Below are 27,982 nucleotides of genomic sequence, written 5' to 3' on the forward strand. Positions count from 1 at the left end.
CAGGGCCAATCAGAGCTGCCCAGACAGAGGGTCAAGGGCTATGCAGCCTCATGGGACAGTCAGGGGAGAATGAAACTCCTCCTACAAGTTTTGACCAGTGCTCTGCTGGACACTGATTTTTTTTTTTTTTTAGTCCGCGAACGTGCGAAAAAACGAAAAACCCGTAAGTGTTCACAAAAAACGTGCAAGTGCAAAACACCACACAAAAAAGTGCACTTAGGGGTGTGCTTTGTCCTTCCCCCGAAGGGGATGGACCTCTACCCTGATCCCCCGGGGCACAAAGCTCCTGACAGGGACAAGGTTCCCATTTGGTCCACCTAGCCAAAAGGCCTGGCGGACACTGATAGAAGTCACAAGACTGCTCTAACTGCTGATGAGAAAATGCATTTAGCAGTTTATATTTACTAAAATAATAGCATTTCCATGTTCTGTCTACTATGGGAGACCAGATATAGTATAGGGTCCTGGGTTTAGTAACACTTTAAAAACTGACCACACTAGACATGAGAGCACAGCATGGTCAGTACTCTAGTCTTCTCTCCAATGATCAGACTTGACACCCCCCCCCCATACAGCCATTCACTGGGAAGATCAGTGTCCTGCTGTTTCTCCTCTCTCAGCTCTTATGCAGCGGAGAACAGAGGTTATATGATCACTTAATAAAAATTTGGAAAAAATATATTTATAATGTTTTATACATCTATACACAAATGTTTTGTCTTTCATTTCTATTTTAAATTGATTAGGTTGTTTTACAAGGTGACGGTTTACATACACTTTAATGAAAGCCACAGATTACAAAAGATTGAAAACATCTTTTAGAAATACATGATATTTTACAGCTTCTATGAGATTATAGCAATTGAATTTACTATATTAAAAAAAAAAAAAAATAGATAAAGATCTTTGTTTCCCTTTAACAGGTGGTGGGTGCAAAAGCAGCAGCGGGCAGTAGGACCATGAGGCATTGAGGAAGATCTGCAGACAGCCACTGCACCAGCCCCGCAGGGAGGAGGTGAGTCAGTGAATGTCTTCTATACATCCAAGGGACCAGACAGAGAGAATCCTGTGCTCAGGGGACCTTCCAGGCTCTCAGCTGTGGGAGGAGGAGGGGGGGGATAAAGCAAACAGCTCAGGGTGGGTGGACACAATACGGACCAAGAATGGTTGATGGGGTCTTAGCATAGCCTCGGATCTCCTAGACCAAGCTGTCCAGCTTAATCGTGCCCATTCTCTGCGCTCTTGATGCACGGCGGCCAAGGAATCTGTATCCTTGCAGGCTGATCTTGGATCAATATCATCGGAGCTGACTGCTAGCCAACTGATTGCCGAGCTAGAACCCCTCACCAGATCAGGAGCATTTTCTGCTGCTCGATCGCTTTGCCATGCCAGTCCTCATTCCAGCACTGCCTTGCTGTAGACTGGCGCTGGCTGCTAAATCAGTGACTGCGCCTTAAAGGTGAGTAGTGCATTGGGTGTAAGGATTTCCAGAAGGGTACTGCATTGCTCCTTCACCACCTTGTGTCCTTTGCTATCACCCTGCAGAAAGCCTTGGTATAATAAAGAACGAGAGGACGTTGGTGTCCGGCGCCGAACATCCGTTCCTGGGAGAGGGAGATGCCCGCTGATCTAAGGGTGGTCACACATTGACATCAACATGCTGCAAGCTTGGCACCTTGTGTTGGGTGAGTCCTTCTTATCTGCTCATTTTTACATTATCATTCTGCCGGCAGCTGACGAGGGCACACCGAGACCCATAGTTCCTCATCAGCTGGGTAGATACAAGTTGCCCATTGGCAGTATGGCACCAGGTTTTTGTCGCAGTGCAATGTGTCTGACAGCCACATACTATTTTAAAAATTCATGCGGCTTCAGGAAGGGTGGGCATGTCTCTGAGCTTCCAATGGCACCTTGGGCACCGATACAGAGAACAGGCCTGTGCTGCTGCACCTGCTTACAGGCAAAAACGAGAACCGGTGTGAATGATAATACCCTTCGACAATAGTGATTTTCAAAGTGACGCTACCTATAGTAACCAAATGAGTCTCCGGGTCTTGTCGGCAAATCAGTGAAAGATTCCTGAACACTTGAATGTCATCCTTTGTCACTGTAATGCCGTTTTTATTAAATATGTTGTAAACATGCTGATGATTGCTAGCTTTTTGGGCGAGTGTTGTAAAAGCACTATTTCATTGAATACGTTGGTTGTATACTTGCTGTAGATTGCTTTTCACACAAGCAATATGTAGTCACTGACTCATGCTTAATCCAGTTGTACACCTGCTGTAGATTGCAAGCCTTCCAGACAAGCAATAGGTAGGCACTGCCTCACTGAGTAATCCAATTGTATTCCTGCTGTAGATTGCAAGACTTCTAGATGAGCAATAGGTAGGTACTGCCTCACTGAGTAATCCAATTGTATTCCTGCTGTAGATTGCAAGCCCTTCAAGCAAGCAATATGTAGTCACTGACTCATGCGTAATGCAGTTGTAGACCAGCTGTAGATTGCAAGCCTTTTAGACGAGCAATAGATAGGCACTGCCTCATTGAGTAATCCAATTGTATTCCTGTTATAGATTGCAAGCCTTCTAGACAAGCTATAGGTAGGCACTGTCTCACTGACTAATCCAATTGTATTCCTGCTGTAGATTGCAAGCCCTTCAAGCAAGCAATATGTAGTCACTGACTCATGCGTAATCCAGTTGTACACCTGCTGCAGATTGCAAGCCTTCTAGATGAGCAGTAGGTAGGGACTGCCTCATTGAGTAACCTAATTGTACACCTGCTGTAGATTGCAAGCCTTCTAGACGAGCAGTAGGTAGGGACTGCCTCATTGAGTAACCTAATTGTACATCTGCTGTAGATTGCAAGCCTTCTAGACGAGCAGTAGGTAGGGACTGCCTCATTGAGTAACCTAATTGTACACCTGCTGTAGATTGCAAGCCTTCTAGACGAGCAGTAGGTAGGGACTGCCTCATTGAGTAACCTAATTGTACATCTGCTGTAGATTGCAAGCCTTCTAGACGAGCAGTAGGTAGGGACTGCCTCATTGAGTAACCTAATTGTACATCTGCTGTAGATTACAAGCCTTCTAGACGAGCAGTAGGTAGGGACTGCCTCATTGAGTAACCTAATTGTACACCTGCTGTAGATTGCAAGCCTTCCAGACAAGCAATAGGTAGGCCCTGCCTCACTAAGTAATCCAGTTGTACACCTGGTGTAGATTTCAAGCCTTCTAGACGAGCAATAGGTAGGCCCTGCCTCATTGAGTAATCCAATTGTACACCTGCTGTAGATTGCAAGCCTTCCAGACAAGCAATAGGTAGGCACTGCCTCAATGAGTAACCTAATTGTACTCCTGCTGTAGATTGCAAGCCTTCTAAATGAGTAATATGTAGGCACGGCCTCATTGACTATTTCTGTTTTACACATCATAGATTGCAAGCTTTTTGGACAAGCAGTGTGTAGGTAGGGGCTCACTGAACGCATCATTTTACACTTGCCTTAGATTGCAAGATTTCTGAGTAACAGTGTGTAGGCACAGTTGTACATTTGCTGTAAATTGCAAGCCTTCTAGACAAGCAGTGTGTGGGCATTGCCTCATTGAAAAGCCTGTTGTACACATGCTATAGACTGCAAGCTTCTTTGACAAGCAGCATGTAGGTTTTATTGGAGACTTGGCACAGGTCCCTCTCTCTCAGTAGCTCTTTCGTCTGTAATTAGATTACAGCCTTGCCGTGGCTGTGACACATTCATCATGCTAAACAGGCCCCTGAGGATCACATAATTAATTTAGCCATGTTGGTACGTGACACTGGCACGCTGTCTACTGTTACGCAACCCGAATGGAACACACAGCCTGAAAAACCGAGTAGTGGCATACCCAGGCCCCTCCTAGGTTGCGTACAGTGAATTGGGCAAACTTATGGTGCCACTTCTACTGTTGAACTACAAGACCCAGCATGATATTCCTGAACCTATGGAAAACTCAGGGACCAGAATTCGAAGCTGGACTCCTATGGCCAGTTTTATTGAGCTGCCCATATATTATTACTATATTACAGGATTAATATAGCGCCAACAGTTTGCACAGTGTTTTTCAATTTAAAGGGAGACAGTACAGCTACTATACAAAATAAGAGGGTTAGGAGGGCCCTATTCATGAGAGCTTCCAATCTAAAAAAAGAGCATCAAGTGATACAAAACCTAAAAACTGTGAGGGGGTGAGTTAATCAGGAAAATAAAAGTTTAGTTGTTGGCTGACGTAAGTTCGGCTTCTCTGAACAGATGAATTTTTAAAAGGCGGACAGAGTAGGAAATGGCTGTACATATTGGAGTATGGAGTTCCAAAAGACCAAAAGAGGGGAGAGGCTCTGGAGAAGTCCTGGAGGTGAAAGAGAAAACCACTCTAAGCAGGTAACGAGAGTGAGTAGGACAGCATTTTTACTCCAGAGGAACCCTTGAAATAATCTTGGGAACCCCAGCTAAAGTTAATCAGTCAGAACCAGTGGGAAAAATGTCCCCTATGTTGAAGGTCAGTGGAGAAAATGCCCCTTAGATTGGTGGCCGATAGGAAGCACACCTCCTTACAGTGGTGATCAAAATGCCACCCTCACAGACAGTTAAAAAGGTATTTGGTGTTATGCCGCTAGCTTTCCCAAGTGGTGTTGGTCCTGAAATTATGCAGGCACCATAAGATGAGGGGTCAATCAACCACAGCTCAAGGAACTCCTAGCAACCTCGGGAGGAACCCTAGGGTTCTACAGATCCCTGGTTGAGAATGGCTGGAGTTGGAGGTTTTGGGAGGAGCGAAATGAGGTTGGTGATGTAGCTCAGGGCAGAGTTGTGGATGGCTTTGTTTGTTGTTAGTATTTGGAATTTTGTTCGTTGGGCAAGAGATAACAAGGAAGTGTATTAGTAGCGTGCTGGTTAAGAAGGAGCCTTTTTGGAAACATTATGGAGGTGAAGGCAGCAAGATTTGGACAGTGATTGGATGTGGGGTTAAAAGGGGAAGTCAAAGTTCAGGGTTACATCTGGCTTCTTGGCATGTGGAGAGAGACTGATAGTTGTATTATTGATCTTGAAGAAAAAGTCTTTCTATGGAGATGCCCCAAACTGCATATTTACTCTGAGGGAATTGTATGTACTCTGTATTCCACTTGAACCCAATCAATGCATATTAGGAATCCTAGATGGCCTGTCTGTCTACACTAGAGAAGCAGTGGCTACAGCCCTATTCCAGGCACAGAGGGTTCTCCTAAGGCACTGTAACTCATCAGACTCCCCCTACCCTGAAGGAATGGTTGCAATGTATGAGGGTCTCTCTTATATTAGAGAAATATATATACCAACACAGGGGTTGCTCCTGAAAATATAAGACCCTCTGGGGTCCCTGGTTGGACACCCCGGCTAAGCTTGAGCCCACTTGACCTAGTATTGGATAGACTTCTATAGGATAACAAACACCCCTGACATATACTGCATCATATGTCTGGAAGGTTATCTAGCTGTACTTTGTGAGTCGACATGGGCGTTCTTTATGGTATGATAAATGTTTGGTCTAATATCAGTTCTGCATTTTTTGTGTAATAGGACATGTTCAGACTTACAGATGGGTTTTAGTTTGTATGTGATCCGGGTGACAAATTGCTCATTGCTTGTTCTGGAAATGTTTGAAAAACGCTTTTCAATAAACATATTTCTGATATTAAAAAAAAAAAGAAGAAAATGTCAGGGGAGAAGCTCGGTTTTAGAAAGATTTAGTATTAGGAAGTGCTGTGACATCCAGACTAATATGTCAGTCCATAAATTAGTAATGCATGAGGAGACTGAATGAGCAAGCTAAAGAGTAGACAGATAGATTTGTTTTTTTTCAGCATAGAGATAGGTTTTGGAAGTCACGGGAGGTCATTAACTGGTAAGGAGATGTAGACGAATAGAAGGGGTCCAAGGACAGAGCCTTGGGGGGACCTCTATGGAAAGAGGAAGAGGATAGAAGGAGATAAAGTTGTAGGTGGTAGTGAATGAGTTTTTAGACAGGTAGGAGGAGAACCAGGGAAGAGCAAAGTCTTGGAGGGCAAGGGAGTTGAGTTTTTTGAGGAGAAGTGGGTGGTCAACTGTATTAAAGGTACCAGAAGGCAGTAGCAGCCATTGGTTTTAGTTACTAGTAATTTGTTAGTGATTGTTAGTTTTAATAGGGCAGTTTCTGTGGAGTGTTGAAGGCAAAATCCAAACTCTAAGGTATTAAGAAGGCTGTTTTAAGTGAGATAGAAGCTCAGATGGTTGTACACTAGGCATTTTAGAAGTTTGGAGGTAACCAAGAGCAGTGAGATAGGTCTTAAGTTGTTAATGTTTGGGAATAAAAAGCAGCACTGGCACATATGAACTCATTCAATGCAGTGTTAGAAGCAGGGGCGGACTGACAACTCATGGGGCCCCCGGACAATAGGGGATCATGGGGCCCCTGTGTCCTTGCCCAAACTCAAAAAAAGCCTATGAAAAAGGTACCAGGGGCATCTCATGGGGCCCCCTACTGACCCCGGGCCCTCGGGCAATGCCCGAGTTTCCAAATGGTCAGTCCGCCCCTGGTTAGAAGATTAGGACAGCTGTGCTATTTTAGTTAGAACATGCCTGTATGATACTGATAAACCCACCGCGACTTACAATCATACTGACTTCAGACCTCTGGAAACAGGCCGTTGTCCTGGAATGATCCACCTGAATTACATCTTCCACTAAGCAGGAACACAAGGACCGCGCAAGCATTTTTGGTTAGGCTATGAAGGAGGAGGTGCATGGAGTAAGTGCTGGATGGGCTTAGGGATATCAAGAGAGATAAGGGACGATCAGACATGACTGATCGCTTTACATGCCAAGAGTGGTTATGCTGGACTGATGATACTTTCTGGCCTTCCCTGAAATGGCCAAATCAAGAACATGTCAGCTAATGTCACTTTAGTTAAAGCAGAAATCCAGGCAAAACATTTTTTGAACCATGCAGTGGGGCTTTACCCGCACTCTATGGGCTAACTACTCATTTTTGTCTAGGGGTGATAACAGTGAAGACATACTTACTGCCAATCCTCGGCCCTGCAGCTTCTGCCCCCCCTGCACACTAACAGTCTTGTGAATAGACTGTTCCTGACATCATCACCGGAACTCAGCGGCTAGACTCATCCACCTCACCAACCCCTCCACATCTGCCAACCCCCTCTGCCAATCCCTTCACTGGCTCCCGATTGCCCAACGCATCAAATTCAAATTACTAACTCTGACCTACAAAGCCATTCACAACCCTGCCCCAAACTACCTAACTGACCTGATTCCCAAATACCACCCTACCCGTGCCCTTCGCTCCTCACAGGACCTCCTACTCTCTAGCACCCTGGTCTCCTCCTCCCACGCCTGACTGCAGGACTTCTCCAGGACTTCCCCCATCCTCTTAAACTCCCTACCCCAATCCATCAGACTGTCACCTACCCTCCTCACCTTCAGGCGCACCCTGAAAACCCATCTCTTCAGGGAATCCTACCCCACCCTCACCTAACAACCGATCTCCTCCACTTCTCCCACCACTCCATCCCCCACAGCCACTTCCTCCTGTACCACTTCCCCTCCCTCCTAGATTGTGAGCTTGAAAGAGCAGGGCCCTTGAACCCCTCGTGTATTGTATTGTTACTGTTTTGTCTCATGTATTGTCTCCCTTGCTATTGTAGAGCGCTGAGCAAACCCTTTGGCGCTATATAAATACTGTGTAATAATAATAATCATCACGGCCACAGACTAGCTCTGGGTGTGAGGACAGCAGGAACAGTCCACCGCTAGACGCCGGGGAGCGCAATTTTTTGAAGGATCAGAGGACAGGGTAAGTGTCTCTTCCCTAAACAGCTGGGCTCTTCCCTAAACAGCTGGACCAAACAAGTAGTTTTACCATGCAGTGCGGGCACAGCCCCACTGCATGGGGAAAAAAAATGACATGGAGTTCTACTTTAAACTAATTATTCTGGCATCTGCCAGAGTTGCTTAATGGCCAGTCTAGGGCTGATGAACCACACACACATACCTTATGGATTTTAATATTCCTCAAGTATATATAAAGTCAAAACATTTATTTTTCATTTTGGCCATCATAAGGGATGGTTAGAACCCTTGTCAGTTTTTTTTTAATCATTCGGTCCCTACTGTGGGCATTTCTCTTAATTTCTTGTCCTGTAAACAGAAAAGGGAATAGAAAAACCTCTCCAAAGTGAAGAAATCCCCTCCCTAGTTGTCTCTGGAACAAGTGTACTCATTAGAAAACTTCTCTATTCCTTTTCTAGCAACAACCTAATATTTTTAGATCTTATTTCAATTTAGGTGACAATGGTTACCAATGTAATTAAAAAAAGGATGAATTTCTCCAGTGGGATATCGATTAAAATCTGACCGCTGTTATAACCCCTCACCAATCTATCTAAAACAGCGGTTCTCAACCTGTGGGTCGCGACCCCTTTGGGGGTCGAACAGCCCTTTCACAGGGGTCTTCTAAGACCATCGGAAAACACATATTTCCGATGGTCTTAGGAACCGAGACACCGCTCCTCTATCAGTCTCCAGGCGGGTCCGCCCACATGCAGATACGTCCACATTTCCCTGGACCGCGATGTGGATGCGGGATGACATGCCGCCCCTGTCATCTGGCCACATCCCCGGGATCACTCAACAGCTCCGCCTCCTCACCAGTGATTGGCCGCCGGAACAGTAGCTCAGGAGAGGCACACAGGCGGCCAATCACCAGCTAGGAGGAGGAGCCAAGCAGCAGCACGAAGATCAAAGAAGATCAAGCGAGGGAGCTGCCGGAGAAGGAAGACAGCTGACAGGTAAGTGTCTGTAGCGTGCAGATGGTGCTGCTGCAGCCAGGTATGCTGGCTGTAGATGGGAGAGGGAGGGAGCGAGCCCAGGCTGGAGCAGGAGTCAGCAAGGTAAGTATCATTGGTGTCAGTGGGAGGAATAGTGCCCCATCATTGGTGTCACTAATACGAATGATGGGGCACTATTCCTCCCACTGACACCAATGATGGGGCACTATTTACTTCCCCCCCCACTGACACCAACGATGGGGAACTATTCCTCCCCCCACTGACACCAACGATGGGGCACTATCCCCCCCACTGACACCAATGATGGGGCACAATTCCCCCCCATACTAGTATCAATGATGGGGCACTATTCCCCCCCCCACTTACACCAATGATAGGGCACTATTCCTCCCACACGGACACCAATGATGGGGCACTATTCCTCCCACTGACACCAACAATGTGGCACTATTCCTCCCACTGACACCAATGATGGGGCACTATTCCTCCCACTGATACAAACGATGGAACACTATTCCTCCCACTGATACCAACGATGGGACACTACTCCTCTCACTGACACCAACGATGGGACACTATTCCTCCCACTGATACCAACGATGGGACACTACTCCTCTCACTGACACCAATGATGTGGCATTACTCCTCCCACTGCAAAATTACAGTTATGAAGTAGCAACGAAAATAATTTTATGGTTGGGGGTCACCACAACATGAGGAACTGTATTAAAGGGTCGCGGCATTAGGAAAGCTGAGAACCACTGATCTAAAACAAGAAGCAGTTTTGGCTTTAGATACACTTTAAACCAAAACTTCACCGGAAAGGGGAAGTTACATTGTTCTTCCTCCCACCCCCCGCTTTTACTTTTGGCACATTAAATTTTTTTTGGGGGGTAGGGGGCAGGAACCTAGTTTTTATAGGTACCAGCTCCCACTTCTGCTCCGACTTCCTACAATCTGAGCAGAATTTCAGAATTGCACAGACCAGCCCTGGATCTCCTCCTCTGGGGTCCCAAGCTGGTGTTATCAGCTCCTCCTTCTCTAGGTGCTTCTCCATAACAAGCCACTTGTTATGGGGGGCATACACGCAGGCCCTCTCCTGAGCTGCGCTGCCTGGACTTGATTGATAGCAGTGAGAGCCAATGGCTCCCATTACCTCAGCAAAGTCTGGGAGAGTGGTGAGAGGGGAGAGACTACAGACAGGTACAGAGCTGGATCAGGTGAGGACGTAAAGGGCGTGAAGGGGTGATACTGCTACCTAAACATTTTTAACCCATTAGGAAATGCATTAAAGGTAAAAAATGTTTAGGCTTTAGAACCACATAAAAGGGTAAAACAAGTATGCACAATCACCCCAAGCTACCTGCTTTTAAAGGACACTCTCAGGATAAATGCAGAAGAGCTGCGGACTTATTTTTCAAGTGCAAGTTCCAGAACTGTCATCGTTATCCTTAAAGGGTAACTCCACTTTTGTATCATATATACAAGTGGTACACAATGCATATTGTAACTGAATTACTGATTCTCTCCTACCCACAGTACATTTACTGCGGGTGGCACGGGCAGCCTGGATCACGTACATGTTCAGGGTTTGGGCCGTGCGCATGCTAACCCATGCTGCCACTGGCTACATTGGTATTTTGTCAGCAGGTCCCAGCCAATGATTTATGGCTGAGACCTGCTGATCGGCTGTAGCCAATCACAGTTTATATACACACAGAGCTCTGTATGTAGATCAACGATCTGGCTGTTTCTTCTCCTTGCAAAGCAGGGAGAAAAAGCAGTCAGATCTATTAGTAAAAGCAACACATATTATACACAATACACTTGTTAGGCACACAGTTAACCTTGATTGCCCCTTGATGTTAACCTCTTCACACCGGCAGCACACAAATGTGCGGCCTCCCGTCGTCTGGGCCTAGACGCCGAGCGGCCGCACATTTGTGTGCAATTAACAAAAAACATGTGCTGAGAGTGCACACCCTGCACGCTCCCAGCACACATGTCCGGTACTCACGGAAAGGTCCCGGTCTGTTCTTTCGGTCGGGAACTTTCCCGATCATGTGACCACCATGATGACGCGTGACGGCGGTCACATGATCCCTAAACCCCGCCCGTCCCGGCTTCTGAAACTCTTAAAGGGCCAGGAGGCGCCGGCGGGAAGGGGTTAAAGTAGAACTACAGGCAAAACTTTTTTTAATTTTGGATAGAGCAAGGGAGATTTTTTTTTTCCCATTGGGGAGATTTCCCTTCACTTCCTGTCCCATAGTCAAACAGGAAGTGAGAGGAAAAATTAAGGGAATCCCTTCGCCCCCAGGTCACCAGACCTAGAGTCCCCATTTTAAGATTTCCCCTCTATTACTTTTCCAGGGACAACCCAAAATGTGGGATTTTCTTTTACTTTCACCTTTAATGATAAGGGTAAAAAGGACAAATAGAGAGGGTCAATCTACCTAACGGGGGCACAGACAGCAATAAAAACCTGACAGGTGATCTAATCCATCTCCACTCTAAAACATAAAAAAAAGTTTTGCCTTTTGTTATACTTTAACCACTTCCCCTCTAGTGTCAATAATACAGTGTACAGTATTATATCTGATCACTCTATTAGCGTCACTATTGATGTCATAGTCAGTTAGTGTACCTCCTAACGAGGGTTTGTTAGCATCAGATTGCCCGCCACACTATCACAGCCCCACTATAAGTCACTGTTCACCACCATTGCCAGTATAGCGTCACAGCTGTGTAAATTCCAGTATATATACCATCATCTGTAGATGCTATACCTTTCACACAAACTAATTAATATACACTTATTGGGATCTTTGTTATCAAAAACATTTGTAATAATGAGAAAATAGAAATGCAGGTATAGAAAAGTTTGATGTGTGCTGACATTAGTGATGAATGTACATGTAATCCTTATATTGGTGGTCAGTAGAAAATCATCCTCTTGTATCAGTGGTTATTGTAGGTGATTTTAAAAGTTATTGCAAATGCATTATAAAAAAAAAAAAAAAAAATGTGAAAAAAATGTTATACTTACCTGCTGTGCAATGGTATTGTATATGGTGCATTGTTATTGTTTACTGCAGCAACTGCAGTACCCAAATTCAGCAGCAAGTAGCGCTGCAAGTAAAGTTGGCATATTCAGATCCCCAGGTAGCTCTCTGAACAACAGGAGCATGGGGACAGCTTTTTGTTAATACGCAGTGGATTTCCACAACAACTAGGAGGTACCTTTAGTGTACAGGGCCCTATACAGTCTTCCATGATTGTAGTTGTGGTTTTCTCACTAGCCTCTTGTTTTCTTCCATAGGACTCGTCCCATTCCTCCTGGTGAACTGTGAGGAGCCCAGTTCTGAAGGACTCTCCTCCACCTCACTGGTGGACCTCCCCTCATCCTTGTCCACTCTAGAGACCTTGGATTCTACAGAACATGCCAGTGATAGGTACTCAGAAACCGACGTCCACCATGACTTGCTCCACACGCCTCAAGGGTCTGGCTTTTCCAGCCAGGAGACAGAGGAGATCTCCATCTTCCAATCCCCCAAACATTTCTGGGATGATGATACGAGAAGAGTGAATGGAACCAACGATGATGGCGGGTCACAAACAGGTGAGTAACTTTGTTCAGGCCAGTTGTTTCCCCACAGGTTCATCAAGGATCTTGGCAGGCATGACCCTCACTGAATTTTAGAGTTTCTCTTCAAAGCGGGCTGTCTCAACCTTTTTAACCCCTTCAAGTCCGGACACTTTTACCTCCTTCCTGCCCAGGCCAATTTTCAGCTTTCAGCGCTATCACACTTTGAATGACAATTGCGCGGTCATGCAATACTGTACCCATATGAATTTTTTAGCATTTTTTTTAGACAGATAAAGCTTTATTTTGGTGGTATTTATTCACCACTGGGAGTTTTATTTTTTTTTGCTATATAAATGAAAATGTCCAAAAATTTTGAAAAAAAGTGTTTTTCTTATAAAATGTTGCAAATAAATAATATGTCATCATAAATCTTGTCCAAAATGTATTCAGTTATCTTTTTAGTAAAAAAAAATTAGTTTATAACCAAAAATTAAAATTTTTAAAACATTTTTTTACATTTTTATTTTATTTTTTTATATTATTATTTGTTTTTTTTTGTTTTTTTTTACATACTGTCACCCTAGCAGTACAGTGTCACCATGGTGACACTGTACTACTTGTGGGGGGTGATGAAGATTTTTTTTTACACTGATTGCTTTTACACCCATACAGGCTGTAAAAGCAATCATTTCTCCTTCTCTCTGGCTGCATTCTTGCAGCCATTGAGAAATACTGTGTGAGCTGTGATTGGTCACAGCTTGTCACATGGTACAAGGTTGTTGTGAATAGCCTTGTACTATGTGACCTCTGTGATCATTCACAGGTTTCACACGTAGTAAGCAATGATGTCAGAAGTGACATCTTGCTTACTACTCTGCATGTGATCACTGATTGGCCAATCAGTGATCACATGATTGGGACCTCGCACAGAGGTCCCATATAGCAATCAGTGTTCCACTATGTACGGAGGACACAGCGGGCACCGGATCGCGGTGCTTTTTGCTCCCAGGGAGCACAAGCAGGGGGCGGGGAGGCCTTTTATAAACGACCACCCGACCCTGCATTGCCACCATCCGGCCGTTTATATACAATGGCCAGACGGGAAGTGGTTAACAAGGTAGAACCTTTCAGGTATTACTTGCTCACCTATAATTACCATATCCTCAACTCATGGTATGTAAAAGAAGGGGTCAGTGGGAAGAATATTCCTTACATTGGTGGTCAGTGGAAAGAATATTCCTTACATTGGTGGTCAGTGGGAAAAATATTTCTTACATTGGTGGTCAGTGGGAAGAATGCTCCTTACATTGGTGGTCAGTGGGAAGAATGTCCCTTACATTCGTGGTCAGTGGGAAGAATATTTCTTACATTAGTGGTCAGTGGGAAGAATGCTCCTTACATTGGTGGTCAGTGGGAAGAATATTCCTTACATTGGTGGTCAGTGGGAAGAATATTCCTTACATTGGTGGTCAGTGGGAAGAATATTCCTTACATTGGTGGTCAGTGGGAAGAATATTCTTTACATTGGTGGTCAGTGGGAAGAATATTCCTTAGATTGGTGGTCAGTGGGAAGAATCTCCCACTTACAGATCTCTAAAGAGACTATTGGTGTCATTGGTTACTTACAGGAGCTGAGAGTCAAAAAATTGCTCATTGCTCAAGGAACCCTTAGAAACCTTTGGAGGAACCCCAGGGTTCCACAGAACCTTGGTTGAGAAACGTTGGTTTAAAGGGTCAGTCTTGTTCAAACTAACTGTAGCACTACCCCCCTTAGGAGTTGGGGGGGGGGGCTATTACTGAAACTGATCCCCTGTATGGCTCTTTCTGCAGCAGCTGAAAGCTGACTTCTCTCCCTCTTGTTGGCTTTCAGCTGCTGCAGAGAGAGCCATACAGGGGATCAGTTCCAGTAAATGCCCCTCATCACCCTCCTTGTGCACCATATGTTTTAGGCCCCCCCACAGTGCTGCCGGCTACCCTCCTTTCCTTCCCCCCGGCAGCTGCAGGCTCACAATAGGATCCTTCTGGATGGAGAGTGGGGGAAAGTTCCAGTAAATATGTCTTATTTACCAGCCCCTTCCTTTCCTGAATGAACACAATGAGTGATCAGTACTGATCATTTGCTGTGTTAATTCATAACTGAAGTATAGCACACTGTTTTTCTTTTGGGGGGACCCTGTCAGGTTAGCTGTATGGGGCCCGTGGTGTCTAACAGCAGCTCTGATCCTGCCAGTGAAGTCCACCTAATGCAGCTTCCTGTAATGCTGTGGCAAGGATGCTGCACTGCTCCTGAATTCACAGCAGAGTTGTCACTCTCATGTAGGCTATGTCTGCTTGTCCTATAGTGGGATGAGAAGATGTTAAAGGGGACATGGCTTCATTTGAAATATTCTGCCCTTTCCAACCTTATTGCCCCATGCATTGGCTCACTAGTGCTTTTATAGTTAATAATGTGCAGCACAGTGGCTAAATGGTTAGCACTTCCGCTTGGCAGTAGTAGGGTCGCCGGTTCAAATCCCAACAATGGCACCACCTGCCTGGAGTTTGCATGTTCTCCCTGTCCCTGCATGGGTTTCCTCCGGGTACTCCAGTTTCCTCCCACGCTCCAAAGACATGCTAGGTTGATTGGATCCTGCCTAAACTGGCCCTAGTATGTGTATGTATGAATGTGAGTTAGGGACCTTAGATTGTGCGCCCCTTGAGGGTTAGGGACTGATGTGAATGTACAATATATGTAAAGTGCTGCGTAAATTGACGGCGCTATATAAGTACCTGAAATAACTAATAAAATAAATAAATAATGCCCTGAGCAGAATGAAGGGAAACTACTTGCTACATTGGAACTTCATTATCTAAAACACTCCTGTCAATTAACAACTGTACACAGAAAGATTTACACGACCAGCGAAACAACCCACAGGGGACCCAGCGTAATGTAATTCATCAGAAGATAGTAATTGGTAATCCGCAGGGAGAGATTTACAGAAATGTGTGCAATCCTCTGCAGTGATGATTCAGACTAATGCAGCTTCAGCATACTCTGGGACTCCTGTATAACCATTTTCAGGGATATACAGTGAAGGAAATAAGTATTTGATCCCCTGCTGATTTTGAATGTTTGCCCACTCACAAAGAAATGATCAGTCTAAAAATCGAATGGTAGGTGTCAGGGGTGGACTGACAACTCATGGGGCCCCCGGGCAATAGGGGATCATTGGGCCCCTTTGTCCTTGCCCAAACTCAAAAAAGCCTATGAAAAAAAGGTACCAGGGGCATCTCATGGGGACCCCTACTGACCCCGGGCCCTCGGGCAGTGCCCGAGTTTCCAAATGGTCAGTCTGCCCCTAGTAGGTGTATTGTAACACTGAGAGGCAGAATAGTAACAAAAAATTTAAAAGAAATGCAGGTCTAACAAATGATGCACCGATTTGCATGTTCATGAGGGAAATAAGTATTTGATCCCCTATCATTCAGCAGGATTTCTGGCTACCAGGTGTCTTTCATACAGGTAACAAATGAGATTTGCAGCACTCCCTTTAAGAGACTGCTTCTAATCTCAGCTTGTTGCTTGTATGAAAGGCACATGGTAGCCAGAAATCCTGCTGAATCCTCAATAAATTAGCTTAGATCTAATTTAACAATAATCCATTAAGGGATTCTTAAGGAAAGTCATTGATCGTTTAGTTTTTTTTCTTGCTTTTATACATGAAGGTGGTCAAAATAAAGTTTTCAATGAGTTTTAATGTTTTAAAAATCTGTTTTATACGGTAAAAAGGAACAAAGCCATAACTGCTCATCACTTATGCAGGCACTACTTCCTGCTAGTAGTAATGCACAGTGACTGCGCTTGACTGTTCCTTTGTCTAAGGACAAATCTCTATAAGGCTAATTGAACTTATTATCAGCCATTAAAATAAACATATACATAGAGAATCACGTAGGTCACCGCTGCCCAATGAAAATAAAAGAAAATATACAAAAAAAATAAACATTTTTGTATTATTGTTATAGCTGAACCCACGTCCACAGACAGCAAGGTCACCCAAGATGAAATGAGCACTTGGCCTAAAAAAGATTTGGAAACATCTACAACATGGTGGCCCACAGAGGCTAGCGAGACTCCTAGACAAGTATCTCCAATCATTAAAGTCCTAGCAGAGGAAGATCCCATACAGCCCATACATAATGAGACAACAGCTGTAGTTCCAGATCAGGAGGAGAGGACAGCTCCCCAGATGACATCCACATTTTCCAACCCAACTGTCAAGCCACCTCGAAAGAACAAAAAACATTCTGGGTCCAGAGGACATCATGCCGGTCACAAGTCAGAGTCTGAACTTCATCTTGGACCTCCTGCAGATTCACGGAGTCATCCTGCAGGACATCACCCCCCTGGACACATGAGCAATGAAAGTATGCTAGTCAACCAGTCTTCGTCTGTTGCCAAAAGCAAAGAGAAGTTCGATATTCCACCAGTCTTTTCCACTCAACGGGAAGTTGATCCAACAAAGGCTGCAGCCCCCATGCAGCTTTCACCAAGTACAGAGCAGGTATATATACCAATGCTTTTTTTTTTTATTTGTTTGAATTTAGAGGAATAAAAGGAGCATCACACCAAAGAGAACCATCCTTGTCTGAGGGTTACTATAAGACCTGGGATTTAGAATCAAGAGGTCCCCTGAAGTCCAACATCTGCTATTCTGCCAACTGTCTGAGCTTATGGTGAGAACACGCACCATCTCCTGAGTGTGCATAACAGAGCCCTGTGACTAAGGTGATGTACTTAACTTCAGGGCTTTGTTTTTTATATTGTTTATGTTACATAGGAGCTGGAAGACCATGTTTAATCTAAGCATGGGTCTAGGCAGTGGACCACCCACCTCTGATTCTTCAGCTCCAAGAGTCACCCTCAGACAACCTAAGCAAATCTAAAGATGGTAGTAAATTTTTCATAAATCTGCACAGTAAAAAATGAATAAAGACTAAATCTTTAGATTCTTGCATAAACCAAACTGTAGCAGGTTCTCTTTAAAGGGACTATCCACACTCATAAAGGAAGAGGTAAACTTCTCTATGTGAGCTATATTATACTGTTGGATAGAGGTCTTCTGCGCTTAAACCCTTGTTAAGCTGTTTCCTGTATTTCACAAATCAACCACGAAGCTGCTTGGCCATCAAGAACCAATCAGCTTTGTATTGTCAGATTCAATCTTGGAAAACAATTAAAGGCCAGGATGGTATCACATTGAAAACTACAAGTAGTAATGCATTTAAGCCATAACAAATAGCTGTTTGCTGATAGTCCAATGAAGAGACCTTTATTGGTCAATAGTGCATCAGGAGTGGTGAAGTTTTACACTTTAGTTATGAAAGTGAAAAATTCCTTTGAGGAACAATCCCATTAACCATAGTTAAAAGGCTAGTGAGAGAACCTCCAGCAAAATGATGCCTTTTTCTTGACTTCTACCAGCAAAACCAGTGCAGGTTCCACAGGTGCTGGAGCAGTGATGCCACTGAGAGTCAAGTCAAGAAGTTGTCAAGCCTTGGGAGTCTTGGCTCCTCCATTAGGATGAGGTGCTGGTTATACTGTGGAGAAGGGGAAGGTGTATTTTAACATGTAATTGTATCAGTCAGGTAGATGTTTTTACTGGGGTCTCTACAGTTTGATGGTCAAGAAGGCCAGTTACACAAGAGTTTCATGACAGGTAGTGCCCACATGTACACTATATTTCCAAAAGTATTTGTACACTTGCCTTTACACGCACATGAACTTTAATGTCATCCCAGTCTTAGTCCGTAGGGTTCAATATTGAGTTGGTCTACCCTTTGCAGCTATAACAGTTTCAAGTCTTCTGGGAAGGCTGTCCACGAGGTTTAGGAGTGTGTCCATGGGAATGTTTGACCATTCTTCCAGAAGTATGTTTGTGAGGTCAGGCACTGAAGTCTGGCGAGAAGGAATGGCTTGCAGTCTCCGCTCTAATTCATCCCAAAGGTGTTCTATGGGGTTGAGGTCAGGACTCTGTGCAGGCCAGTCAAGTTCCTCTAACCCAAACTCGCTCATCCATGTCTTTATGGACCTTGCTTTGTGTACTGGTTTGCAGTCATGTTGGAACAGGAAGGGGCTATCCCCAAACTCTTCCCAAAAAGCTGGGAGCATGAAATTGTCCTAAATGTCTTGGTATGCTGATGCCTTAAAGCGGAGTTCCACCTGAAAAAAAAAAAATAAAAGTCAGCAGCTACAAAAACTGTACCTGCTGACTTTTAAAATACAGCCACTTACCTGTCCCTCGGTCCAGCGCTGTCCTCACCACCGCTGGTTTCACCGGCCGTCTTCTCTCCCTGGCACCGGCATCTTCAGCTTGCGGCTTCACAGCCGGGTGCCCACATTGTGAATGGCCCTGTAGTCTTCTGGGACCTGTCACGTGTCCCAGAAGACTATGGGGAGGAAGGGGGGAGACGACTAGGCGATCGCAGCGGAAGTGGGAGCGGGTACCTGTCAAATTAGGGCACCCCCGTGTTCCCAAGGTGCCAATCCTTAATGGGGAGCGGGGGACAAAGGCTGAAAGCGGAACTTCCCCTTTTGGATGGAGCTCCACTTTAAGAGTTCCCTTCACTGGAACTGAGCAGCCAAGCCAAACCCTGAAAAACAAAGCGTTAGGAGGGTGTAAAAGTCCATAAAATGTTCAAGCCGGCAACTCAGTGTAGTCCATAAAATCCAAATCTTTATTGTCTACATCAGTGGTCTCCAAACTGTGGCCCATTGCTTGCTTTTATCCGGCCCTCGGGGCACTATTTCATCCACTGATACCAACAATGGGGAATAATTTCACCCACGGACACCAATGAAGTGGTAAAATTCCTCCCAATGACACCCAATGATGGTGCACAATTCCTCCCAATGACGCCAACAATGGGGCCCAGTGACACCAATGATGATGTCTAATTCCTCCCAATGACCCCAACAATGGGGTCCAATTCCTCCCACTGACACCAAAGATGGGGCATTGTCTATTCCCACTGACTTCAGGACCTTTTCTACTCCCAACAGTCACATTCCAGCTCTCCTAAAGTCTGAAGGACAGTAAACTGGCCCTTTGTTTAGAAAGTTTGGAGACCCCTGCTCTACAGTCCATACAAAAACACACTGGTAACAAATTAACGTGCTTCGGCTGTAATAGTCTTCCTCAGGCTATTACAGCCAAATTAGTTTGTTCCCAGTGTGTTTTAGTATTTAGCCAATAAAGATTTGGATTTTACGGACTATACAGAATTGCCAGCTTGAACTTATTATGGATCTCCTGAAAAATGAGCAGGTGGATTGGAAAGCCTATGTGAAAAGACCCTTTGGGTTTAGATTGATGGGTTGGTTGTCATATGCTAAAATAAAGAGCTATTTCTGCACCCCCATCCTGTGAAGTGGTTCCTTCTACTGGCTCCTACATCATTGCAGAACATAGAGGCCAGTGGGAGGAACCATTGGGCCCAGCGGGGGGGGACTCGTGTTGAATGCTAAAGACTTTGTCCTCACTGTAACAGTAAACCTGCAATACGATACTTCTGAATTCAGAATTCTTGTATCTTCCTTTCTCATGATACATTAATTGTCTATTTCCAGGTAATCTGCAAAGACTGGATAAATTTGGCAGGAAAAAATTACATCATCCTTAACATGTCAGATGATATCGATTGTGTAAGTAACAACAATGGTCCACCTGAACTGACCAACACCATGCAGTACATATTTACTTCAGAGCTGTGGCCTTGAAAGGTGACAGGATCTGGTTGGTTGCTACAGGCAACGCCACCTTTTCCTTTTTAAAAAACAAAACCCCAACCTGACAAGGGCATGATTTCGTGGCAGGCTCAGTAGCCCCCTTCCTTCCCAAATTACACTGCTGGATGTGCAGGCCGGAGCCTGCCCCGAGATGTACCAGTCTCCATGACAACTGTCCTTATTAACCATCTCCAGGGTCTCTGGGTTGCCATAGAAACAGCAGAGGGGATTAGACAGCCGTAGAGGGAGGGAGGAATGCGGAACTGTTCGGTGACCTTTTCTGCAAGCTGCCGACTCTTTCGCTGCCGTACAACATCTCACCCAAGAAGGCACCACTGGCCATACGTTGTCCTCAAGACTATAGGAACTTCATGGAGTACTCCGCCCTTTGGAGGGTTGGTTGGATTGCGCCCCGTGAGACAACCAAAGAAAGAAAGATTTTTTTTCATTAGTTTACCTCTTTTTGCATTCTTTGGATCTCGTAATTCGTTGATCTCTTCATCCTCATGCACACGGGACTTTTTACAGCGGCTGTTTTTGGTTTTTGATGTTTTTTTTTACAGTCAGTAAACCCCCCAACATGTTATCCTATGTGTCCATGCACCAGGGGCGGACTGACAACTCATGGGGCCCCCAGGTAATAGGGGATCATGGGGCCCCTGTGTCCTTGCCCAAACTCAAAAAAGCCTATGAAAAAGGTACCAGGGGCATCTCATGGGGCCCCCTACTGACCCCGGGCCCTCGGGCAGTGCCCAAGTTTCCAAATGGTCAGTCCGCCCCTGCCATGCACACATAGACTGTAACACATAGACTGTAATCAACGTTTTTTGGTAAAATGCTGCAAACCGGCATTTTTATACTTTTTTTGACCCCCCCCCCAAAAAAAAAACACAGGAAAAGCGCAGCTAAATGCTAATGCAAAAATGCTAAAAAAGATTCAGGTTTTTAACGTGACTTTACACAGCTAATGTTACCAACTCAAAATGAATTGGGGATCTTTGACACAGGCGTTGAAATTAGGTGGTTGGGTCGTGTTTTTAAGGCCCCATGTACACGGGACACGTCTGTATGATGGAAACTCACTGCTGGAAAACGTAGGTTAAAAAACATCTGTTTAGCCGCGTTTGCATAACTCATTTATGTGCGTTTGCATTTAGAAGCGGTTTTTAAAGATAAGCACAGGAGAACCTCCCAAATGCCCAGAATGCACTGGAAAGTGGTAAATTATTAACTATTTCAGACTGTTTCAGAGAAATACAGAGAGTAGAAGCAGAGACAGCAGGATGTGTTGAGATTAGCTTAGGTGTGAGTTGCTCATTAACATTTCTTTTGTTTCCAAGGGTGGGAAAGGTGTCTACTGGAGGGAGTCATTAAGGCCACCTGGCAGGGGGTCCGCATGAGGAATTTGAGGTGTGAATGGTCTTTTGTTTCCAAGGGTGGGAGAGGTCTGAGGTGTGAATTGGTCATTACAATGTGTGACAAGCTTGGTAGGAACATCCTGTGTTCAGTGTATCCATCCTGCGGGAATTGTCGGCTTTCTTTACAACTTACCTTTTCGTGGAGCGGGTCCGGTGTCACCCCGTATAAGTTGCATGCGGGCGATCCCCGCAGGATGGTTCGGATCTGCGGATTGAGCATAATGGATCGGAGTCCGATCCATTATCCTCCCCAATCCACAGATCCCATCCCAAGTTGTAAAGAAATCCGACGATTCCCGCAGGATGGATGGGATATGCGGATTGGGGAGCATACTTGATCGGACTCGGACCCATTATGCTCAATCCGCAGATCCGATCCATCCTGCGGGAATCATTGGCTTTCTTTACAACTTACCTTTTCGTGGAGCGGGTCCGGTGTCACCCCGTATAGGCTGCATGCGGACGATCCCTGCAGGATGGATGGGATCTGCGGATTAGGGAGGATAATGGATCGGACTCCGATAAATTATGCTCAATCCACAGATCCGATCCATCCTGCGGGAATCGTTGGCTTTCTATTCAACTTACCTTTTCGTGGAGCGGGTCCGGTGTCACCCCGTATAAATTGTATGCCGACAATCCCCGCAAGATGGATGGGATCTGCGGATTGGGGAACATAATGGATTGGACTCCGATCCATTATGCTCAATCCGCAGATCCGATCCATTCTGCGGGGATCGTCGGCTTTCTTTACAACTTACCTTTTCGTGGAGCGGGTCCGGTGTCACCCCGTATAGGTTGCATGCGGACGATCCCCGCAGGATGGATGGGATCTGCGGATTGGGGAGGATAATGGATCGGACTCCGATCCATTATGCTCAATCCACAGATCCGATCCATTCTGCGGGGATCGTCGGAGGGGGTGTCACCAAGTGTTACCGCACCGGGTGACACCAACCCTAGGGACGCCCCTGGTGAGAGGTAAGGTGCATAGACAGCAACCAGAGTTTACATTCTTGTCTACCTTTTTTTCCTTTGTTATGATTGGAGATTCTTCTTACTTCTACAGGAGGAGTTCAGACGGAGGAAGGGGCAACAGCTGCTTTCTCTCTTGGAAGGAGCGCTCTCTTGGAAAGCAGAGCCACCCCAGAGGGACTGGCTGATCTTCCTAAGCAAGCCCAATGAGAATGACAATCACCTGCTAATGACAGTCACAGAGGAGGAACGTAAGTCAGCTTCCATCCACCACGTCCAGACCAGGGGCAGACTGACAACTCATGGGGCCCCCGGGCAATAGGGGATCATGGGGCCCCTGTGTCCTCGCCCACACTCAAACCAAACCCAAAAAAGCCTATGAAAGGTACCACGGGCATCTCATGGGGCCCCCTACTGACTGGCAGTGCCCGAGTGCTCCAATGGTCAGTCTGCCCCTGGTCCAGACACGATGGATAATGGTGCCTTTCTGCATCTAGTCTCACCTTTGTATCTTTGTTTTTCAAGGTGTGGTCCCTGCTAAAGATGTCTTCATGGCATTGGGCGACATAAAACGAAGCCTCGCAGAGGTCAGTGGTGCATACGGCCAATAGATGGTCATGGTCTTCCTTTGGTAGGACTCAGATCAGATCTATCATCTTCTTCCCCAGCCTGACTGTCCCTGGCCCGCCCCTTTCAATCATTGGTTTTCAGTTCTTTCAATCATGAAGGCTCAGCATCACATGTGGGCGGTCTACATGCAAATAGCCTGCCTAGGAATAGCCACTTCTCCAGACTGACACCCACCCATCGAGGCATATTTGAAATATGTATAACTCCTCCAAAGAGCCAGCACACTGCTTGAATCAGGGCCGAGGGCTCTTGTACTGAGGCAAGAAGCTATATACAGCTGGCCTCTCCGACCAGCCACATTTTGCCTGCATTGCATAGAGAAGCGCAAAGGCCCAGTAGTAACATCACCAAGTTTAAAATAATATCCACTTGCCGACCAGTCATGTACCTGGCATGTCACTGGGCTTCAAGTGGTTGTACTGGTTTTTAGAGCCACGATTTTCTTGTAATAGCAATAGGAGCTGATAACTAGCTGTTTGATTGCTAATACAAGCAGCAGGAGGGGATATTCCCACCCTTCTGTGGCCTTCCGTGGCTTTAACAGCATCTCCTGCCCCTCCGGTAGTCCGGATCGGCCAGTTGGGGCTTCCAATTTGTTTGGCTCTGTGATTGGCTTTTTTTGGCTCTGTGATATAGTAACCCGGAAGCGATGACCTTACATCACTTCCGGTTTGCACGGCGGAAAACAGCTCCATTTAAAGAAAAAAAAAAAACATTTAAAGTGCTACTAAACCCCGGACACTGCATTCACTATATCTGGTCTCCCCAGACCCTGCATTCACTATATCTGGTCTCCCCTGACCCTGCATTCACTATATCTGGTCTCCCTGGACCCTGCACTCCCTATATCCGGTCTCCCCGGACCCTGCATTCACTATATCCAGTCACCCCGGACCCTGCATGCACTATATCCGGTCACCCCGGACCCTGCATGCACTATATCCGGTCTCCCCGGACCCTGCATTCACTATACCCGGTCTCCCCGGACCCTGCTTTCACTATATCTGGTCTCCCGGGACCCTGCATTCACTATATCCGCTCTCCCCGGACCCTGCATTCACTATATCCGGTCTCCCCGGACCCTGCATTCACTATATCCGGTCTCCCCGGACCCTGCATTCACTATATTTGGTCTCCCCGGACCCTGCATTCACTATATCTGGTCTCCCCGGACCCTGCATTCACTATATCCGGTCTCCCCGGACCCTGCATTCACTATATCTGGTCTCCTAGGACCCTGCATTCACTATATCCGCTCTCCCCGGACCCTGCATTCACTATATCTGGTCTCCCCGGACCCTGCATTCACTATATCTGGTCTCCTCGGACCCTGCATTCACTATATCTGGTCTCCGCGGACCCTGCATTCACTATATCTGGTCTCCCCGGACCCTGCATTCACTATATCCGCTCTCCCAGGACCCTGTATTCACTATATCTGGTCTCCTAGGACCCTGCATTCACTATATCTGGTCTCCCCGGACCCTGCATTCACTATATCTGGTCTCCGCGGACCCTGCATTCACTATATCCTCTCTCCCCGGATCCTGCATTCAATATATCTGGTCTCCCCGGACCCTGCATTCACTATATCTGGTCTCCCACAGTACACACAACATGGAAATGCAATTACTTTAATAAATATAAAATGCTAAATACCTTTTCTCATCAGCAGTGTATAGCAGTCTTGTGACTTCTATCAGTGTCCAGCAGAGCACTGGTTAAATCTTGTAGGAGGAGTTTTCTTTCTGCTCTAGGAGGATGCAGAATCCCTGCCGTCTGTGTGGACAGTGCTGATTGGCTCTATGATGATCACAAGCACTGTCCTAAGAAAAACCCTCTCTAGCAATACATACCTAACTGAGCATGTGCATATGGCTACAGGTTCAGTCTGTCTTATCAGGAGATAAGACGTAGACATTTGAACAAGAGGAGGAGCAGAGAAGACAGGATCAAATGGCCTTTTTTACCCAATGCAGAAGATTAACCCCTTATTTTCCACAATGAGTATAACCAGCATGCTTTACTGCATATACAGACTGATTGTACTGTTGTGGGTTTAGTAACACTTTAATCACACTGACCTTGGTGTGATTAAATGCTTTTAAGGGCAGAGGAAGGATCTGAGGTCTTATTGACCCCAGATCCCTCCATAAAGAGTACCTGCCTATTGTCTTTGCAAGGGATGTTTACGGCAATAAAAGTGATTTGAAGCAACAGTGTAAAAATAAAAATAAATGAATAAATTTTTTTAAAAATTAAAGTGACCCCATTCCCCCTTGCTTGCATGCAAAGGTGAACGCACACGTGGGTCCGGCACGCACACAAACAGTGATTGTCCCACACACGTGAGGTATCACCGCGAGCGACAGATCATGGGCAGTAATTCTATCACCAGACCTTCTGTAAATCTATAATGGGAACCTGTAAAGGCTTTTAAAGGGTCGCCTATAGATTGCATTTACATTGCTTGTCGCCGTTGCACGGGCGTGTGCAATTTTAAAGCGTGACATGTTTAGTATCTATTTACTCGGTGTAACATCATCTTTTATATTTTCCCAAAAATTGGGTTATCTATTGTGTTTTTTTGCATTAAAATTCGAAAAAGTGTATTTTTTTACAAATTGTCTGGCAAGAGCTAAATTTGGGTGGGCAGCGACGTATTGTTGTGCGTATAACTTGCTTTGGCCCACAGTCAACTGATACAAATCTTCTGTGAAAAACAGCAGAGGGGCTAAACACTAGTGCTGGTAGTGAACTGGGCTGGCCCTGCTAACACTGCGTTTTTGGGGACACTATACTAAGGGGGCACTAGTATAGTTCTGTTCGTGATCAATATATTGATCTGTACAAACACTACACTTGTTATGACGGTGATCAGCGACCTATAGCGTGAGTGCAATAATGTGCGGGCAATCAACCGCTAACTGACCCTAACTGATCCTGACATTATCAGATGTTGCTAGTGGCAGTGATCAGTGAGAAATTCTATATACTGACACTGTACTAATGGCACTGGCTGGGTGATGGGGTAATCAAAGGGTGAAATGTGATAATCTAATGTGTGTGTAAAATGTAGTGCCTTTACTCACAGTGTGGTGTTCTCTGTTCTCTCCCTGGACTGACGGGGGGGCACGTGCATGCGCGCTCCCACCCGGATATAGAAAACGATGTTAGGGTACTTCGCTTTGCCCAGAGCCATTGCTCACCTGCATATTGCGGGTCAAAAAGTAGTTAAAAAGAAAAAAACCTTTAAATCTCAATATTTTAACTTTTAATATTTTTTTCATTTTTTTTTTTTTTTTTACTTTTGTTACCATTTTTTTTCACTTTCATCAGAGTAGTTCAGTGTTACAATAGTAACATTGTACTACTCTAGGGGAATTAATCAGGGATTTTTTTTGTTACACTTTGCATGGCAGGAGCAATAAAGATTATTGCTCTTGCAATGCAATGATTGCTTTGATGTGTCATGAGTGGGTTAAGTTCATGACAGTTCAAAATGCTAGTGATCTGTTATTGGCTACAGCTTATCACATGGTACGGGGTGCTGTGATTGGCACATGTGCCATGTGAGAGCTGTGGGCCAATCCCAGCTCACTAGGAAGAGAAGCAAAGCTGTTATGAATCAGACTGATTCATAACAGCTTTGCTAATTATGCGATCACATGATCAATGGGACCTGATTACCGGGATCTGTGGGGGTAGGGGGACCCGAGCCAGCGTGCAGTGCCCCCCTGTTTTAGTACAGCCAGAGTGACGTACTGGTACCTCGCTCTGCCTGTAGCTGCCGCCCGTCCGCGGGCAGTTGGCAAGTGGATATACAGTGGGGATCAAAAGTTTGGGCACCCCAGCTAAAAATTTGTATTAATGTGCATAAAGATGCCAAGGAAAGATGGAAAAATCTCCAAAAGGCATCAAATTACAGATTAGACATTCTTATAAGATGTCAACAAAAGTTAGATTTTGTTTCCATCATTTACACTTTCAAAATAACAGAAAACAAAAAAATGGAGTCTGCAAAAGTTTGGGCACCCTGCAGAATTTATAGCATGCACTGCCCCCTTTGCAAAGCTGAGACCTGCCAGTGTCATGGATTGTTCTCAATCATCGTCTGGGAAGACCAGGTGATGTCAATCTCAAAGGTTTTAAATGCCCAGACTCATCTGACCTTGCCCCAACAATCAGCACCATGGGTTCTTCTAAGCAGTTGTCTAGAAAACTGAAACTGAAAATAGTTGACGCTCACAAAGCTGGAGAAGGCTATAAGAAGATAGCAAAGCGTTTTCAGATGTCATTATCCTCTGTTCGGAATGTAATTAAGAAATGGCAGTCATCAGCAACAGTGGAAGTTAAAGCAAGATCTGGAAGACCAAGAAAAATATCAGACAGAACAGCCCGCAGGATTGTGAGAAAAACAATTCAAAACCCACGTTTGACTGCACGATCCCTCCAGAAAGATCTGACAGACACTGGAGTTGTGGTACACTATTCCACTATAAAGAGATACTTGTACAAATATGGTCTTCATGGAAGAGTCATCAGAAGAAAACCTCTTCTACGTCCTCACCACAAAAATCATCGTTTGAACTTTGCAAATGAACATATAGACAAGCCTGATGCATTTTGGAAACAAGTTCTGTGGACCGATGAGGTTAAAATTTAACTTTTTGGCCGGAATGAGCAAAGGTACGTTTGGAGAAGAAGGGGCACAGAATTTAATGAAAAGAACCTCTGTCCAACT

The 27,982-nt window shown here is 45.3% G+C and overlaps 1 protein-coding gene across 2 annotated transcripts in view; it reads left to right on the forward strand.

Annotated features, from left to right (window-relative positions):
• The first annotated feature begins 938 nt into the window (after nucleotides 1–938).
• The window catches only part of PODXL2 (podocalyxin like 2), a 32,273-nt gene continuing 5,229 nt past the window's right edge, over nucleotides 939–27,982 (forward strand). Inside the window, exons 1-7 of one of the 2 annotated variants that reach the window (XM_089682451.1) lie at nucleotides 939–1,015; nucleotides 1,546–1,685; nucleotides 12,178–12,477; nucleotides 16,453–16,991; nucleotides 20,057–20,131; nucleotides 22,703–22,859; nucleotides 23,134–23,195. In XM_089682451.1, coding sequence (XP_089538577.1) covers nucleotides 1,658–1,685; nucleotides 12,178–12,477; nucleotides 16,453–16,991; nucleotides 20,057–20,131; nucleotides 22,703–22,859; nucleotides 23,134–23,195 — 1,161 coding nt within the window. In that variant the 5' untranslated portion in view covers nucleotides 939–1,015; nucleotides 1,546–1,657. Of the gene's footprint in view, nucleotides 1,016–1,080; nucleotides 1,460–1,545; nucleotides 1,686–12,177; nucleotides 12,478–16,452; nucleotides 16,992–20,056; nucleotides 20,132–22,702; nucleotides 22,860–23,133; nucleotides 23,196–27,982 lie in introns of those variants that run through there. The other variant, XM_089682450.1, reaches the window with a different exon arrangement.

Source organism: Staurois parvus, unplaced genomic scaffold, assembly GCF_062004578.1.
Source record: "Staurois parvus isolate SC_StPar_1 unplaced genomic scaffold, SC_StPar_1.0 ptg000290l, whole genome shotgun sequence".
In the NCBI taxonomy this organism is placed as follows: Eukaryota; Metazoa; Chordata; class Amphibia; order Anura; family Ranidae; genus Staurois; species Staurois parvus.